The 19,860-nt window shown below is 42.2% G+C and overlaps 1 protein-coding gene across 3 annotated transcripts in view; it reads left to right on the forward strand.

Annotated features, from left to right (window-relative positions):
* The window catches only part of LOC139542148 (kazrin-like), a 226,436-nt gene that overhangs the window by 147,270 nt on the left and 59,306 nt on the right, over nucleotides 1–19,860 (forward strand). For all 3 annotated transcript variants that reach the window (XM_071347236.1, XM_071347237.1, XM_071347238.1), the window contains one exon: nucleotides 17,574–17,765. In XM_071347236.1, the coding sequence (XP_071203337.1) occupies nucleotides 17,574–17,765 (192 nt within the window). The remainder of the gene's footprint in view (nucleotides 1–17,573; nucleotides 17,766–19,860) is intronic.

Genomic DNA, 19,860 nt, shown 5'->3' on the forward strand with positions numbered 1-19,860 from the left:
AGTATATAAATCCTATATTAGCAAGGCACCATTTTCTTGTATTTTTAAATTTACTGATAGCCAGGGGCACGCTCCAACACTCAGACATAATTTACAAACAAAGCATGTGTTTAGTGAGTCTGCTAGATCAGAGGCAGTAGGGATGACCAGGGATGTTCTCTTGTATGAATTAGACAATTTTCCTGTCCTGCTAAGCATTCAAAATGTAATGAGTACTTTTGGGTGTCAGGGAAAATGTATGGTATAAAAAGTACATTATTTTCTTTAGGAATGTAGTGAAGCAAAAGTTGTGAAAAATATAAATAGTAAATTACAGATACTACTTAAAAGTATTTTTTACTTGTGTACTTTAAACCACTTCTTTGCACAATACTCTAGAGCCTTGTGAGACAAGCCTACCGGTTGGTGTAGATGTGTAGTTTTGTAAAGAAATTCCCAGAGAGGTGCAGATGTACAGTGGGGAGAACAAGTATTTGATACACTGACGATTTTGCAGGTTTTCCTACTTACAAAGCATGTAGAGGTCTGTAATTTTTATCATAGGTACACTTCAACTATGAGAGACGGAATCTAAAACAAAAATCCAGAAAATCACATTGTATGATTTTTAAGTAATTCATTTGCATTTTATTGCATGACATAAGTATTTGATACATCAGAAAAGCAGAACTTAATATTTGGTACAGAAACCTTTGTTTGCAATTACAGAGATCATACGTTTCCTGTAGTTCTTGACTAGGTTTGCACACACTGCAGCAGGGATTTTGGCCCACTCCTCCCTACAGATCTTCTCCAGATCCTTCAGGTTTCGGGGCTGTCGTTGGGCAATACGGACTTTCAGCTCCCTCCAAAGATTTTCTATTGGGTTCAGGTCTGGAGACTGGCTAGGCCACTCCAGGACCTTGAGATGCTTCTTACGGAGCCACTCCTTAGTTGCCATGGCTGTGTGCTTCGTGTCGTTGTCATGCTGGAAGACCCAGCCACGACCCATCTTCAATGCTCTTACTGAGGGAAGGAGGTTGTTGGCCAAGATCTCGCGATACATGGCCCCATCCATCCTCCCCTCAATACGGTGCAGTTGTCCTGTCCCCTTTGCAGAAAAGCATCCCCAAAGAATGATGTTTCCACCTCCATGCTTCACGGTTGGGATGGTGTTCTTGGGGTTGTACTCATCCTTCTATTCCTCCAAACACGGCGAGTGGAGTTTAGAGCAAAAAGCTCTATTTTTGTCTCATCAGACCACATGACCTTCTCCCATTCCTCCTCTGGATCATCCAGATGGTCATTGGCAAACTTCAGACGGGCCTGGACATGCGCTGGCTTGAGCAGGGGGACCTTGCGTGCGCTGCAGGATTTTAATCCATGACGGCGTAGTGTGTTACTAATGGTTTTCTTTGAGACTGTGGTCCCAGCTCTCTTCAGGTCATTGACCAGGTCCTGCCGTGTAGTTCTGGGCTGATCCCTCACATTCCTCATGATCATTGATGCCCCACGAGGTGAGATCTTGCATGGAGCCCCAGACCGAGGGTGATTGACCGTCATCTTGAACTTCTTCCATTTTCTAATAATTGTGCCAACAGTTGTTGCCTTCTCACCAAGCTGCTTGCCTATTGTCCTGTAGCCCATCCCAGCCTTGTACAGGTCTACAATTTATCCCTGATGTCCAAACAGGTGCAGTTAATACAGGTAATGAGTGGAGAACAGGAGGGCTTCTTAAAGAAAAACTAACAGGTCTGTGAGAGCCGGAATTCTTACTGGTTGGTAGGTGATCAAATACTTATGTCATGCAATAAAATGCAAATTAATTACTTAAAAATCATACAATGTGATTTTCTGGATTTTTGTTTTAGATTCCGTCTCTCACAGTTGAAGTGTACCTATGATAAAAATGACAGACCTCTACATGCTTTGTAAGTAGGAAAACCTGCAAAATCGGCAGTGTATCAAATACTTGTTCTCCCCACTGTATAGCTGGTGTCTGGTCAGTCCTGACAATCCTCCATCTTATAACTGACATATACTGGCTACTACTGTGTGACAGTCGTGTCTATGCCTCCTCCATCAGTGCATAGAGACACAGGACAGCACCATCATCCCAATAATTGACTGATCCCATTGCATATCAACATGGCTGCCATTATGCAAATAGAGTTTCATATTTATTAAACATGTGGAACTCGAAGTACACTGCGCCTTGGTCCATTCATTCAGACGAGTGTGACAGTTATTACATATTTTTTCAGCAGATTGAGTCAATTTGCAGCAAGCAGCCAAATATCAATGGTCATTAGCCTCAATTGTATCCCTTTGCAACCTGATAATTATATAAGATGTTGGTCATAGAAACACTTTTACACTGAACAACTTGAATCAGTATAATGCACTTTAAAATCACTGTGCATCTGGTGTGGACTGTGAATGACACAAAATATCATATAGCACTGTTTTGGTTGGTGTAGGCCTAGTAGCTCACATTTCAAAGCAAGTTTCAATAGATGGGTTGGTTGTTTAGCAACAAAACCTGACTCGTGCGCATCTATAGAGCAAAACAGATATGGTTGGTTTAGACCAGGGTTTCCCAAACTCGGTCCTCGGGACCCGAGGGCGTCCATTTTGGTTTTTGCCCAAGCACTACACAGCTGATTGAAATAATCAACTAATCATCAAGCTTTGATCATTTTAATAAATACATTTGCACAATGAACACTTGTTGTGTTCATTGTGCAAATGCAGGTTGAGAGCTTCAAATTCCTTGGTGTCCACATCAACAACAAACTAGATTGGTCCAAACACACCAAGACAGTCGTGAAGAGGGCACGACAAAGCCTATTCCCCCTCAGGAAACTAAAAAGATTTGGCATGGGTCCTGAGATCCTCAAAAGGTTCTACAGCTGCAACATAGAGAGCATCCTGACCGGTTGCATCACTGCCTGGTACGGCAATTGCTCGGCCTCTGACCGCAAGGCACTTCAGAGGGTAGTGCGTACGGCCCAGTACATCACTGGGGCAAAGCTGCCTGCCATCCAGGACCTCTACACCAGGCGGTGTCAGAGGAAGGCCCTAAAAATTGCCAAAGACCCCAGCCACAGACTGTTCTCTCTACTACCGCATGGCAAGCGGTACCGGAGTGCCAAGTCTAGGACAAAAAGGCTTCTCAGCAGTTTTTACCCCCAAGCCATAAGACTCCTGAACAGGTAACCAAATGGTTACCCGGACTATTTGCATTGTGTGCCCCCCCAACCCCTCTTTTACGCTGCTGCTACTCTCTGTTTATCTTATATGCATAGTCACTTTAACTATACATTCATGTACATACTACCTAAATTGGCCCGACCAACCAGTGCTCCCGCACATTGGCTAACCGGGCTATCTGCATTGTGTCCCACCAACCCCTCTTTTTACGCTTCTGCTACTCTCTGTTCATCATATATGCATAGTCACTTTAACGATACCTACATATACATACTACCTCAATAAGCCAGACTAACAGGTGTCTGTATATAGCCTTGCTACTCTTTTTTCAAACACACACGTACCTTTTTTGTTCACACCATTGGTTAGTATGTAAGCATTTCACTACTACACCTGTTGTATTCGGCGCACGTGACAAATAAACTTTGATTTGATTACGTATTTACAGTTGTTGGTTAGCTAGCTAGCGAAACCATATTAGCAGAGACATGACACCAGTCAAAACACGACATGGTATCAATAACAAGATTTAACTGTCACGCCTGCTCCCGCTCCCACTCTCAGGCTGCCCTTCATTACGCACACCTGTCACCATCGTTACGCGCAGCTGCACAATATTGGACTCACCTGGACTCCATTACTTTGTTGATTGCCCTTCTATATCTGTCTGTTCCTCAGTTGGTTCCCCCCTGTCCAGACGCTGTTCTTGTTTTGGTTTGATGTCCGTTTTCCAGTAAATGTTCACTCCCTGTACTTGCTTCTCGTCTCCAGCATCGATCCTTACAATAACAAGCTGAAACGAGCCTCTTACAATTGCCCACATGGCTGTTTCTTGTCATTGTTGCTCGCTATCTGACGTTCAGAATCATAACAATGCGCTCCCTTCCGGCCACATTAATGCGCGCGCACATTTTCATGATGTTTACAGACAACCGGTCTATAAAGCTTGAAGTCTATGTTTGGGTGCCGGCCACAAGTTGATGGATGTGCTAGCTCAAGTTGGATATGCAAGATTGCCATTTTATTAAAAGGTTAGCCTGGTGAGCTTCCTGCAGTCAGGTGTACTAGTTGAAATTAGGCAGGGGATTTTGTTCCATTTGGCAGGTATACTAGGTCCACTTCGGCTGTTAGCTCCAGTTTGGAGAGTCAAGTGCTCCCTCAAGTTTTGTGGCTATGCTAAGCTACCCCCTTTTTGGCAAATTAGTTGGATGCGTTAATCGGGGAGGCACAGGTGGCAGTGCCTTCACAGGTGGCAGTGAAGGCTCGTCTAGTGTAAGATTCATTACTCCGCAAATCGTGAGAGGAGTGTACAGCCCTGACAGATTCCTCTCATTCCCTTGCAGATAGCCCACCGTCTCGAACAGTGCTGCTCCTCACCAAACTAACACTGCTTTATCTTCATTATCGTCCCCGTTTCATTCACCGTGTATCACACACCTCTCCCTTTCTGTGAACTCACAGGCAATGGCGGACTGGTCTTCGGGAGCACCGGGACATTTCTCGGTGGCCTGAGGGTCGTTTTGTCCTGCTGTGAATAGTCAACTTGACCAGCAATAATATAGCAAGCAGGAATGAGTTGATGGAGAATCCACGCATCAGGCGCGACTCTCACTCACTCGCTGCAGTGTCCCCGCGCGAGGGTGCGCACACCAAAAATGACATCAGGTCTCTCCGCGACGCCCATAGCAACCGTCTACCTGCCTCTCTACAGATAACATTTTAGACAAGTCGCACGGCGAAATGGACAGTCAGAAGAGGAAAGGTGGAGCAGAGAGGGAGAGAATAAAAAAGAGAAAGTCCCTTGCCACAGACGCTGCAAAATAAGCGACATGTTCGCCAGTAAGGGACCAGGTCAGTCAAAAACATTAGCTAAACCACACACACACGACACCCAGCATGGCTAGCTAAGTAGCCTAGCTAATAATAGTGACACAACGGCCGGTAGGCCAAACAGTCTGCACGTCGTACGTCTTCGTGGAGGAATTATATCATAGCAAATAGTGCAACATAGCGATCATAATATGACATTGAAGGCAATATGTTTCAACTAGTAAAATAGTCAACCTAGACTATGGACTTGCCAGCATTCGATCATGACTCATGCCACATAAGCTAGGGAAAGTGCACATACAGTGAAACAGGCTACAGTAACGTAACCATAATACATCCATGAACACAACACAGTAGCCTGTGTGACACAGCACAGGAAATGACAAAGATCATTAGCGCCATTAGTACCAGCATTACAAGTTACTACAATAATATACAGCTCTGGGAAAAATTAAGAGGCCACTCCAAATTAAGAGACCACTCAAAAAAAAATCCAGAACTGTTTTAATGTAGCCTACTGCTACACTAATGATACTGAGTATGATAATAGAGTATTTTCTTTGCAACGGTGGAGAAGGAAGCAGCAGCAGCACTAGAGCTTCAGGTTCTCCTGCAGAACTGGAGATGGTGGTCAGTTCAGAGTCAGACTCAGAGCAGGAACCTTCAGGTACAACTGAAGAGCACAACCCTAAACATGTAGGCTATGATTTTAGATTAATATGTACTTTATTTATGAGATTATCAGTAGGACTGTAATCGGAGGGCATTCAATCGATGATTGCACAAGTAATACAAGTTTAAGTTATGTTTATTTACGATGTTAATCTCATGCTGCAGAGCAACCAAATGTGCAGAGAGAGAGAGCCCAGTACAGGGAAAATAGAAAGGGACAGCGAAAATCCATTTGATTATTTAGCCCATCCTCAGTCCAAGGATTTTGACTTATTTTTTCAGTACCACCCAAAACAAACCCCTCAAAGAGTCATTCCCAATGTATTCCACTCCAAAGATGGCACAAACAGAAAATGGCTGACCTACAATGAAGTAACTCACTCCTTGTTCTGCTCAGTATGTCTTGCATTCGCAAAACCTTCAGCCAGTGATGGTCCATTTGTCAAAGGAGGCATGCAGGCCTGGAAGCATGCCCATCAGAAAGTACAGGAACATGAGAAGCAAGACCCATAGAGAAAATGCAGAAGCCTTTTTCCTCAGAGCCAGCAAAGCAGACATCCGTACCCTTCTGAGTGATAAGCTAATGTCAGTTCAACGAAACCAGGTCAGAAAGAGGAGGCAGGTCATGGAACGTGTGATTGATGTAGTTAAAGTTATTGGTAAATGTGGGCTTAGCTACAGAGGACACAGACACGAAGCTGCATATAACTTGGAAAACATGGCTGACAATCATGGCTAGTTTTTTGAGCTTACATTGTCACTAGTGGTAATTACTTACTGGTTACTCTGAAGCAGCTATTCTATAACTCTTCCTTAACAGGCTGACAAGGGTGAAGGAACATTTGCTGTGAGTTAAAGCTTTTGTACCGAGGCATGTTTTTTGGACTTTCATATTATACGTGCAGCCATGTAGCCAATGTTCAATTTCATTGACTCAGTGTATAGATGTGTTTATTGTGTGCTGTTGGCTTTATGGGCACCAGTGAGGGAACATTGTAATCTACAGTTTTTTGTAGAGGAGTGCTTTTTCGACTTTTGTATTATACTTACTTACATTGTAGCTTATGTTCAAGTTCCGTGAATGTGTGTGTGTGAAGTTTTTTGATACTTTTGATATACTTGACGCTTGAATATAAAGATAATCATTTGAACATTTGAGCTAACTCTGTATATCTCAGTCTCTTTTTAAAAAGTTTAGGCTAATTGTTTTGTGTGTCTAGCCTTGTACATGCACCCATAGCCATAGCATACCTTGAAAACGCAGTGTTCAGATAGGCTACTTTTTGGTCAGTCCCAAATATTTGTATTTTGTAATGTGGATAACTTTCTTCCCAGATGAACATAGTGTCCAAATGTATAACTAGCTTGGTACCCGATACATAAACAAATAGGGTTAGCCTACAAACTTAGCGGACTGGTGGTTTGGTATGGAGTCAAATTCAGGGTCTAAATGATTGTTTCAGTCCGCCCCTGCTCACAGGTCTGACTGTCAAAAAAACTCCTTTGTAGTACATTATTGATGTCCATGTGAAGAATTGATGCCAAATAGACTAGGCTATTGTTCTTCCTGTGAATTGTAAACAGTTTTTGGATGATGCTAATAGCAGTTGCAATCAATGAGGAAGCCTGTTATAAGGGATTGTGTGTGATTTGCTTTTCAAGGTATAAACTTGTCTATTCACTCAGGGAACTGACAGCAAGTGTGGTGTCGGAGTGACTGAATACTAATTGCTGTACAACCTGAGTGACTGCGTAGATTATCAGAGACCAACGTTTTTATTTTGCTCAGTCACAAAGGTATTTTGCGTCTTAGTGATTAACTCTGCACTGCACTAGGAGTTGTTTATTGAGCTCACAGGTATGACTCTATTTGTTTCATAACCTCACATCCATCCACATACGATGTATGCCTTCATACTTTGCTATTGTCTCAGTCAGGGCCATAGCCATGAGGGTGTCCCTATGCTTCAATAAAAAGAGCACTAGCTACAAGGTGCACACCCAGTCTCTCAGTACACACTACACAGGCAGGCACAATGATGGTAAATAACCAGATAGTCCTGAGGAAGATAGGAAGGAGAACACGAGAGATTGCATTTATCAGGAAACTCACACTGGGTGTCATTTTTAATGCATAGCTGTGGTGCTCGCTCGCCTGGTCCCTAGCCGGAAAGATGCATAGACGCTGACAAATGGGCCACCATCTTCCTCCCCCACCACTGCCACCACCACCACCTCTCACTCTCTTATCTTGAATGTTTCAGTGCTTCGCTCGCCTACAGAGAGGCAGAGGAGGAATAGCATATTGCCCGTTGTGCCACTGTCCTTGCGACTTGCTCTCTCGCTAACTTCAATGTAGCAAGTGGCGTGTAATCATGGATGCCAGGCTTCCCCAAATATTTGACCAATAAATACTGTTGGGTTCTAATTTTTCAGAGTAAATAACTCACGGACACTAGAGAAGCTGAACCAAGTTGAATTCTTCCCAAAGGGTCGACACAACTGTATTCAGACAAAGACATGTTCCCAACATCACAAGTATATATACTCCACTTTAGACACCCCTCCTTCTCTCCAATCCTTACATCTTATGGTTCGACAGGAAGAGGGTAACAGGATAATAAACCATTATTTCTCCCTTCAGGGAATCTGACCTGACCTCCTGACCTCAACCCCTCCTTCGCCTAATCCACAGATGGCCACCCGTATTACCTATCGCACTCCATGACTCCACCCAGCACATTCCACAGCCACTGTCTTTCTACAGAGAACCATTAACTTCTGACATAAAAACCAGTCTCTTCCACTTCTTATATACTATGCTTATGCTAATAACAATGTTCAACGTTTACCCTGAATCCAAAAATACATTTTGTATTCGCAGACAGACTCAAGTATGGCTTTGGTACTTGCCGGAGGTCTCTTTCAAAGGGATACGTGTATGAATGTAGTTATATCACCCTCTTCTGACTAAGTTGTGTTAACTTACATCTTTGATGTTACAGTTTGTTGTCATTAGGCCAAAATCACATTGAGAGATGCCCGTCAACGGCGTGAAATTTGCATTGCGTGCGAGAGTAGACAGAATCAATTCACATACGCTGCGTTGTCTTGAAAATCCATAACAAACAGTTGTATTTGTTTGGTATATAGCCCCTGGGAGTTACTTTTGTGAGTTCCTTTTGACTCACCTTAGATGTCCTAAGGGAGCCACGGTACCTATGCTAAACTGTTGTTGCTTGGCTAGCTCACAATGATGTTGTAGATAATAAACCAGAGTTGTTCATCGACAACCCAGTCTTGTTCTTCTACAAACGGGACCTCAAGTTTTCTAGCTGTAGCCTGCCTAGGCTATGTGCCTTTTAATTGAAATCAACACAGGTAGGCTGCAATTGTTTTCAAATATGTAGCCTATTTGACTGATAAACCTTAGCTTACAGCCCAATACATTTTAAATTACATCTTTAGTCTACTTGGCATAGGGAAGATTATAACAATTCCTCTAATTACTTTTCTACAAACGACCCACGCAATTTGTTCGCTTATTTTACCAGCATTGCTCCGCGTAGACGTTAGAAAAATCAACTTCCTTTCTAATTTGACACTCGCGGCCAGGCCTGCATTTTTTTCTCTCGTTCACTCATATACATTCTACTTCCAGCTCGTTCGACCGCTTAAAAAGGATTATAGACTACAGAGTGCTATTCAATTAAAACCTGAAATCCAGAGTTGTGTGGTGGTAGACATAACAACATCTAATCAAAGCGTATCTGGTTCACCAGGTAATTACAGATACATTAGCAGGCCGTTGTGAAACAAAAAAACCTTGAACCCACTAATCTTACCGTGCACAGTTCAGGATCGTTGCTTTTCCTTCCCCCGTGAACGTGCGGTTATCAGTTTTGATTGGATATTGCCCAAGTTCCTGACCACCGGGCTGTACTGTCTCCGACCTCCTATGCAAATGAGCGTTGCCTCAGCCAGCCCCGTAATTGATTAGCACAGCTTGTTTGGTGTGTGGACTCGTGGTGTGTTTGGACGAGATGATAAAACCCAATTTTCTGTGTTACCTTATTTATGACTCATCTATTGTGCTGCAGTAGCACAATCAATAGAGGCTTACTAAGCAAATACGTAATTGAATTGAGGGCAGGACTATAATAGAATTCTTAAACATTCGTAAGAGTGAATTGGTGTTTCTGAAATGACCTGTGGACTCGGTCTCCCAATGAGGTATTACTGCTTGGGTTGCTTCGTAAAAAAAAAGTGGTTCTATTATAGGCTCCATTAACTACACCTCAGCATAATGAAATACTCACCACGCCGATGGTTTCGTTCGACCCCTCTCTTAATAACCCTTTTATATTTCATTTGAGTTATTTAAAATACGCTCTTCTATCCAGAGCCACTTCCATTTCAGTCAGTGAACACAAATAGAAAGTACAGAACGTTCTGAACTACAGCCTAATGCAGGTCCCCCAAAAGCATTTCAATTATCTGAAAGCTTTTCAATGGCTTCTGTGAAGAGACAGACTCTTTCAAAGTGATGAGTGAAAAGCTCCATGCTGAGAGAGGTGGTAAATCCAATGCTGCCGTATGTTTGCAAATGCTTGGTCATGTTCATTTGGGCATGCAACATTTTGCAACGGAAAACGAAAGTGAAGGTATTCCCTCCCTGTTTCATTCCGTTTTCCTCCATTTTGTGCCTAATGAACATGACTCGGTTGAAACAGGAAACACATGAGAGTGGTCTCAGTGGCGTGGTGCTGATTGGAGAATGTTGGCATAGCTGCGGGCGGCGTGCCCGCTAGGCACAAATTAACAGAGTTAAGATGGACCCTCCACGGGAATGTACAGTTTAGTATAATACTGTATAACACTAATATTACTATAGTATATACTATAGTAATTACTGTAGTATGTACTATAGTGTTTTTGTTTGATTATTATCTTTGGCATAGTAGTGGGGGGTTGTTTCTTGAGGAAACCTACTGGACAAATACTAAAATATCACGTTTTCCATAACCTGTAGGTAGGTAGGACTGGAGTCTGAACAGATACTTCAGAGCTTCTGCTCTTTCGATAACCTGTAGCGAACACAATATATGGTCTGTACTTGGCATGTAGGTTTCTCACTCATTGGTGGCACAAATTAGGATATGGGGATGAGTTGGGTATATGCAAATGAAATACTGTAGTATAGTATTTTACATTATACTGTAGTAGATTTTCAGAGGATGATCAAACCAACAACTACAACCCAACTGTTCTGATTTCATTGGCCACTGTGAAGGTTAATAAGGACATTTAGTTATGGATGAGGGTGTCATCCCTGTATCAAGTTTGAGTCTGGTATGGACATATTATGTGTAGTTTGTGGAACTCATAGAGCAACCCTTTATAAACTGTAGATGGAACAGCTTCGCGAAAGAGAATAATGATTATTACATCCAGACATTTGTGTTTGCTCATCATGTAAGGCATTAGGTTATGACCTTGGAGATAGGCAACTGATATTCAGCTGCTGGGCTATTGTTAGCTCTCTGCAATGAACCACAAAAGCATTTTTTAGTGGATCCACAACTTCAACCTTGGCACTTCAATGAAAACGATTGTTCTGCTCTTTATCAAGGCGATAAGTATTATCGCTCATTGGCTAATTTGTCAGTTCCTCTCTAAATATTCTGGCAGGTGCAACTGTGTTTCTCTTCTTACTTTCCCCATTCATTACTGCGTCGTTTCTGTCTCAGACTGGAAAATAAGAATTGTCTGTTTGATGTTTGGCAGTTGGCAGATGAAATGGGGATAAGCTGTTTTCTCCAGCTTCTCCTGTGCCTGATGAAGTATGGCATTTCGAAGAATAACTCAACTCATATTTATATAAATTAGTCTGCTAAAAAACCTCTTAGGGATCGGATCCCGCTAGCAGGATCAAAATCGACAACATCCGGTGAAGTTGGAGCGCGCCAAAATCAAATGACAAAATCGTAATATTAAACCTTCATGAACATGCAGGTGTCATACATCAAAATAAAGCTTAACTTCTTGTTAATCCAACTGCATTGTCAGATTTAAAAAAGGCTTTACGGCGAAAGCATACCATGCGGTTATCTGAGGACAGCGCCCCACATCAAAATACTTTTTCAACCAGCACCGGCTTCACAAAAATCACAAATAGCGATAAAATAAATCACTTACCTTCGAAGATCTTCCTCTGTTTTGCAATCCCAAGGGTCCCAGCTACACAATGAATGTTTGTTTTGTTTGAAAAAGTGCTTCTTTATATCCAAAAAAGTATGTTTAGTTGGCGCCATTGATTTCAACAGGCATACAAAGGAATCCAAAAAGCTACCAGTAAACCACATCCAAACAAGTCAAACAATGTTTCTAATTAATCCTCAGGTACCCTAATATGTAAATAAACGATAATATTTCAGACGGAAAGAATGGTGTTCAATAGAAAAGGAAAAGAACGAAGAGCGCGCCCTCATTCACGTGCACCAAAAGCCTACCTTTCCCGATGAGAACACCTTGGATAAACTACAACTACTTGTTCATTTTTCAAGAAACAAGCATGAAACCCTGTATAACTTCTTTGGGATAGGTTTCACATCCGGTGAAATGGCAAAGCGCCAAATTCTAATTAAATTACTATAAATATTAAACTTTCATGAAATCACAAGTGCAATACATCAAAATAAAGCTTAACCTGTTGTTAATCCTGCCGCTGTGTCAGATTTCAAAAAGGCTTTATGGCGAAAGCAAACCATGCGATTATTACACAAATGCATAACAAATAATTTTCAACCAGGGAGTTACGACACGAAAGTCAGAAAGCGATATAATATATGCCTTACCTTTGAAGATGTTCTTCTGTTGGTAATCCAAAAGGTCTGTTACATCACAAATAGTCATTTTGTTCGAAAAATGTATTCTTTATATCCATAAAAACTCAGTTTAGCTGGCGCTCTTCAGTCAATAATCCACTCGGTTTCCGTCGGTCAAAATGCATACAAAATTAATCCCAAACATTATTTTAACAGTTTTGGAAACTTTACAGTGTTTTCTATCCAAATCTACCAATTATATGCATATCCTAGCTTCTGGGCCTGAGTAGCAGGCAGTTTACTTTGGGCACGCTTTTCATCCGTACGTCAAAATATCGCCCCCTATCCCAAAGAAGATTGGCTTCCAATAGATGTCAACATCTAATATTTACAACAAATATAAACTCTCTCTCAGTCCCTCCCCCACTCCCCCTCTGTGTTACCATTAGGGTTGCACATTTTGGGGAATATTCAGAGGTGGAAACTTTCCGTGGGAATTAACGGAAATATTCGCAAATTAATATTAATACCATTTAAATGTAGATGTTTTTTGCATTGGATATATTTACCATATCATATGGAGACAGAAACATAAACATTTTACCCTATCATAAGTAAACATATTTGCAAATGTTTAAATACTTCCAATAAAAAAACTATTTAGTTACAAATTGAATAATCTGTCTGTAAACAATTGTTGGAAAAATGACTTGTCATGCACAAAGTCGGTGTCCTAACCGACTTGCCAAAACTATAGTTTGTTAACAAGAAATGTGTGTAGTGGTTGAAAAATGAGTTTTAATGACTCCAACCTAAGTGTATGTAAACTTCCGACTTCAACTGTAGATCATTGGGCAGGCAGCGTGCTTTGGTTTGAGGGTTAACTATCCCGTTGTGCAACTTGACCGTAAGAGATATTTGGAAGTCACGCGTGAAAAGGTTAAGCATGTTAACATTCACAAGGCCGCGGAGCCAGACGGATTACCAGGACGCATACTCAGACCATGCGTTGACCAACTGGCAAGTGTCTTAAAACTTCTTACGGCTGAAATCCCGTTAACGGGATCGATTTGACAACAGCCAGTGAAAGTGCAGGGCGCCAAATTCAAACAACAGAAATCTCATAATTAAAATTCCTCAAACATACAAGTATTATACACCATTTTAAAGATAAACTTGTTGTTAATCCCACCACAGTGTCCGATTTCAAAAAGACTTTACAACAAAAGCATACCATGCGATTATGTTAGGTCAGCGCCAAGTCACAGAAAAACACAGGCATTTTTCCAGCCAAAGAGAGGAGTCACAAAAATCAGAAATAAAATTAATCACTAACCTTTGATGATCTTCATCAGATGACACTCATAGGACTTCATGTTACACAATACATGTATGTTTTGTTCGATAAAGTTCGTATTTATATCCAAAAATCTCAGTTTACATTGGCGTGTAATGTTTTGCTTCCAATTAATTAAATTAAAGATATATTTCTCCTTAATGCAACCGCTGTGTCAAATACGGAAAAAGCACACCATGCAATAATCTGAGTACAGTGCTCAGGTACCAAAACAAGCCATACAGATACCCGCCATGTTGTGGAGTCAACAGAAGTCAGAAATAGCATTACAAATATTCACTTACCTTTGATGATCTTCATCGGAATGTACTCCCAGGAATCCCAGTTCCACAAAAAAAAAATGTTTTGTTCGATAAAGTCCATCATTTATTTTCCAAATACCTCCTTTTTGTTTGTGCGTTTAGTTCACAAATCCAAATTCAAGTCCAGACGAAAAGTCAAAAAAGTTATATTACAGTTCGTAGAAACATGTCAAATGATGTATAGAATCAATCTTTAGGATGTTTTTAACATAATTCTTCAATAATATTCCAACCGGACAATTCCTTTGTCTTTCGAAATGAAAGGAACAGAGCTCACTCTTAGTCAAACAGCTCTTATTCTCTCCCCCTTCACAGTAGAAGCCTGAAACAAGGTTCTAAAGACTGTTGACATCTAGTGGAAGCCTTAAGAAGTGCAATCGGACCAAATTTTACACTGAATATTGGATAGGCAAAGACTTGAAAACCTACAAACCTCAGTTTTCCCACCTCCTGGTTGGATTTTTTCTCAGGTTTTTGCCTGCCATATGAGTTTTGTTATACTCACAGACATCATTCAAACTGTTTTAGAAACTTCAGAGTGTTTTCTATCCGAATCTACTAATAATATGCATATCTTAGCTTCTGGGCTTGAGTAGCAGGCAGTTTACTTGGGCACCTTATTCATCCAAGCTACTCAATACTGCCCCCCAGCCATAAGAAGTTAACTTACATATTCAACCTCTCCCTGACCCAGTCTGTAATAGCTACATGTTTCAAGCAGACCACCATAGTCCCTGTGCCCAAGAACGCCAAGGTAACTGGTCTAAATGACTATTGCCAAATAGCACTCACATCTGTAGCCATGAAATGCTTCGAAAGGCTGCTCATGGCTCACATCAACACCATCATCCCAGACACCCTGGACCCACTTAATTTGCATACCACCCCAACAAATCCACATGACACAATCTCTATTGCACTCCACTCTGCACTCTCCCACCTGGAAGACCTATGTGGGAATGTTGCGCATTGACTCGAGCTCAGTGTTCAACCCCATAGTGCCCTCCAAGCTCAACACTAAGCTCAGCGCCTTGGGACTAAACACCTCCCTCTGCAACTGCATCCTGGACTTTGACGGGTGTCCTCAGGTGGTGAGTGTAGGCAACAACACATCTGCCATGCTGATCCTCAACACGGGGGCCCCTCAGGGGTGTGTGCTTAGTCCCCTGTTGTGCTCCCTGTTCACCCACGACTGCGTGGCTGCGCACGACTCAAACACCATCATTACATTTTCTGACTACACGACTGTGGTAGGCCTGATCACCGACGATGATGAGACAGGTCAGTGGCCTGGCAGTGTGGTGTCGGGACAACAAATTCTCCCTCAATGCCAGCAAGACAAAGGAGCTGATCGTGGACTTCAGGAAACCTCACCATGGAGATAATCTTGACTGGCTGCATCGCTGCTTGGTATGGCAGCTGCTTGGCATCTGACCGCAAGGAGCTACAGAGGGTAGTGCGTACGGCCCAGTACATTAGTGGGACCAAGCTCCCCGCTATCCAGGACTTCGGTGTCAGAGGAAGGCCCTCAAATTTGTCAACGACTCCAGCCACCCAAATCATAGACTGTTCTCTCTGCTACCGCACAGCAAGCGGTACTGATGCACCAAATCTGGAACCAACAGGACTCTGAACAGCTTCTACCCCCAAGCCATAAGACTGCTAAATACTGCTAAATAAATAGTTACAGACTATCTGTATTTACTCTTTTGACTCATCACATACACTGCTGCTACTGTTTATCGCCTAGTCACTTTACCCCCACCTATATGTACATATCTACCTCAACTACCTTGTACCATTACACATCATCCGTGTGTATATTAGGGTTAGGGACGATACCAGTATCGTGATACATTTACATTTACATTTAAGTCATTTAGCAGACGCTCTTATCCAGAGCGACTTACAAATTGGTGCATTCACCTTATGATATCCAGTGGAACAACCACTTTACAATAGTGCATCTAACTCTTTTAAGGGGGGGGGGTTAGAAGGATTACTTTATCCTATCCTAGGTATTCCTTAAAGAGGTGGGGTTTCAGGTGTCTCCGGAAGGTGGTGATTGACTCCGCTGACCTGGCGTTGTGAGGGAGTTTGTTCCACCATTGGGGTGCCAGAGCAGCGAACAGTTTTGACTGGGCTGAGCGGGAACTGTACTTCCTCAGAGGTAGGGAGGCGAGCAGGCCAGAGGTGGATGAACGCAGTGCCCTTGTTTGGGTGTAGGGCCTGATCAGAGCCTGAAGGTACGGAGGTGCCGTTCCCCTCACAGCTCCGTAGGCAAGCACCATGGTCTTGTAGCGGATGCGAGCTTCAACTGGAAGCCAGTGGAGAGAGCGGAGGAGCGGGGTGACGTGAGAGAACTTGGGAAAGTTGAACACCAGACGGGCTGCGGCGTTCTGGATGAGTTGTAGGGGTTTAATGGCACAGGCAGGGAGCCCAGCCAACAGCGAGTTGCAGTAATCCAGACGGGAGATGACAAGTGCCTGGATTAGGACCTGCGCCGCTTCCTGCGTGAGGCAGGGTCGTACTCTGCGAATGTTGTAGAGCATGAACCTACAGGAACGGGTCACCGCCTTGATGTTAGTTGAGAACGACAGGGTGTTGTCCAGGATCACGCCAAGGTTCTTAGCACTCTGGGAGGAGGACACAATGGAGTTGTCAACCGTGATGGCGAGATAGGGTACTGATACTCGTTAGTATTCTGGCAAAGAAACAAAACACAAAGCGAATTTAACTTCTTTAGGAAAACAGACCTAATGTTGGAAACCTATCATTATATTGACATCCAGAGGCACATTAATTTATTTTCCAAGCTATAGCACACAATATTGTACATACAGCAGGGTTTTAAAGGACCAAAGAGATTGGTCTGCTTCGTGTTTTCATTTTTGCCATGGAAAAAATATTGTGATACTGTTATCATCACAGCCCTAGTGTATTAAGCAAAGTTATCCTTATTCATTGAGTATTTATTAATTGTGTTCTTATTTTTCTATTATTTTTCAATGTTTTATTTCTGCATTGTTTGCAGGGGCTCGTAAGTAAGCATTTCACTCTTAGTCTATACCTGTTCTTTACAAAGCATTTGACAAATACAATTTGATTTGATTACAACAGCAGGTGGTCTGAGATACCAGTAATTCCAACAACTAACATAGATATTTAACATCCCAGTATATCTCTGTCCCTCCCTCCTTTCCTCCCTCTTGTCCTCTGTTACAGCACAGTTTACAGTACAGTTTAGGGCCCTAAACGATCTCCCTCTCTCTTTCTTTCTCTCTCTTCTTCCCCCCCTCACTCCCTGCCTACTTAACAGCACAGTATAGAGTACCACCATTTCATAACAAATTGATTCCTAACCTCTCTCTTTTTCCTTCTCTACCTCCAAAGTGTTGCTTCGGGGGGAGGTGGCCCAGCTCCAGGAGGAGGTACACCTGCTCAGACAGATGAAGGATATGTTGAGTAAGGACCTGGAGGAAGGCCAAGGAAGCTGCTCTGCTGACGTGCTCTCAGCCACCGAACTCCGCGTGCAGCTGGCACAGAAGGAGCAGGAACTGGACCATGCTAAGGAGGTACTGCAGGGTGAGTAAGCGGGCCGACGCGGGGGCTAAACAGTGGAATAGACAGACGAGAGATTCAAAAAAAATGTTGAAGTGCCAATGGCACTCCAGGACCAGGGATGCCTAGCCCTGCTGTAAACAAGAATGCAAAGGCACAAACACACATCCCAAAATAGAGTGCAGATAGTTACTCCAGGGGTATTGAGGTCACAAAGCCCCATTTAACTTTAAACAGCTCTATGGATCCTTTTATTAGGATTACAATCAAAGAAAAATAATGATCTCGTTCGATATCAAAATAAACACATCATGGGATTTTGTCTACGACTGTTTGTCGTCAGCAGCCTATGCTGTTACACAGAAAGTAACACAAAATCATATAATATAATGGCATACAATTCAGTAATACAATATTACCCTTGTGACCTTAATGTTGCTAGCATCCGGACTTGAATATTTTATAATGGTCTGCAATGAAGGCCAAAGCCATCAGACCCCTGCAGGCACTAACAGCAATCACAGGTAATGAAAGCTTAATTAAGAGTGGCTTCAGTCAGCTTACAGAGCCTCGAGAAGTTTAGCAGGACAGCTCTGCTCTATGATCAAGCTCAGCTGCGTGGGAGGACAAAGAGAATTGCTTGTTGTCATCTCTTAATTAATATCAGTTTGTTTTCATTGCTCTGGAATAGCTTCAAGCACTGATAGTCATTGAGGTGAAGTGATGTGCGAGTACTTTGTTGGCTACTGTAGATTAAAACTATAGCCTTTTTGGTGCAGGTACTCATCAAAGTATAAGGCCAGAGTCTGACATGTTTTGGGGGGCTGATACTAAAGAGTGAAAAACAAGCTAGTACATTAGTTGCCATGACACCCGTAGATAGAGCTTATACAGTGTTTTTTTCACTACAATAACCCGGTTTCCATTCAACCATTTCATGCGGATTAATTTTTATTTAACTAGGCAAGTCAGTTAAGAACAAATTCTTATTTAGAATGACTCCCTACCCTGGCCAAACCCAGACGACACTGGGCCAATTGTGCGCCACCCTATGGGACTCCCAATCACGGCCGGATGTGATACAGCCTGGTTTCGGACTGTTGTGATGCTTCTTGCAATGAGACGCAGTGCCTTAGACCACTGCGCCACTCGGGAGTATAAAAAATTCACAATAAAAAGACGCATAAAAATGTCACGATAAGCCTTATGGAAACGTGTACAATGTCGACTAAGGTGGAATATTTTTTGGGGTCTTTGAAATAAATGATGGACGCAGTCATGGACGCAGTAAACTTTGAGTCACGCTATGATGTTGTACCCTACTAACACCTCAACATGGAACATGGAAAAGCAGAGTTTACAAGCAGATGTAATAACTTATATAATAACTTCATAACGAGATGAGCTTCATGCAAATTTCCATGAAATATCGAGGATAGGCTATCATTTGAATGATCCTGGTGACATGATGATCGATGCTTGACTGTCCATTCTTTTTATTATCTTGCTTTTATTCGTCTCTCATTATATATCGTACCCTGTCCACTTCATCAGCTAACTGTTTTTTATAGAGCATGCACTAAAACCAGATTGGGTAAGTATGCTATTTATCTCAACAGGTTTTGTGACAAAACAGTCCGCAGAGTTGAAAATTAGATGGTTACACAATAACCTTTCAAACCAACACATTTGTCCACCAACTTTAGCATTCCACCAAGTTTTTGCAAACATTTCTTTATACCTAAATTTAAGGTTTTTCGACAACAAAGCCTGTACTTTTATTTCCTGCAACTGACTTGATTGCTGTAATGTATTTAAAAGACCCTCAAATCCCACAGTGTACACATCACCTTACATCTTACCGTCTTTGTGTGCATTAAATCATGAACATTTTATTGTTGTCAGACATCAAACTTGTCCTGGTCATTATGAAAAACTATAAACACAAAAATGGCAGTCTGCATGACATTGCAGCAGCCTTGTCCAAACAGCAATCTTACCTACTCTATTTTAATACTAAAAAAACAATCTATTTAAAGACATTTAAGACGTGTCAATATAGAGCGCCAGGCAACTAAAGCAACTTTCTCTAGACAATGTTGTGGTTTGTTGCAGGGGT

The sequence above is a fragment of the Salvelinus alpinus genome, chromosome 17, assembly GCF_045679555.1.
Source record: "Salvelinus alpinus chromosome 17, SLU_Salpinus.1, whole genome shotgun sequence".
Lineage (NCBI taxonomy): Eukaryota > Metazoa > Chordata > Actinopteri > Salmoniformes > Salmonidae > Salvelinus > Salvelinus alpinus.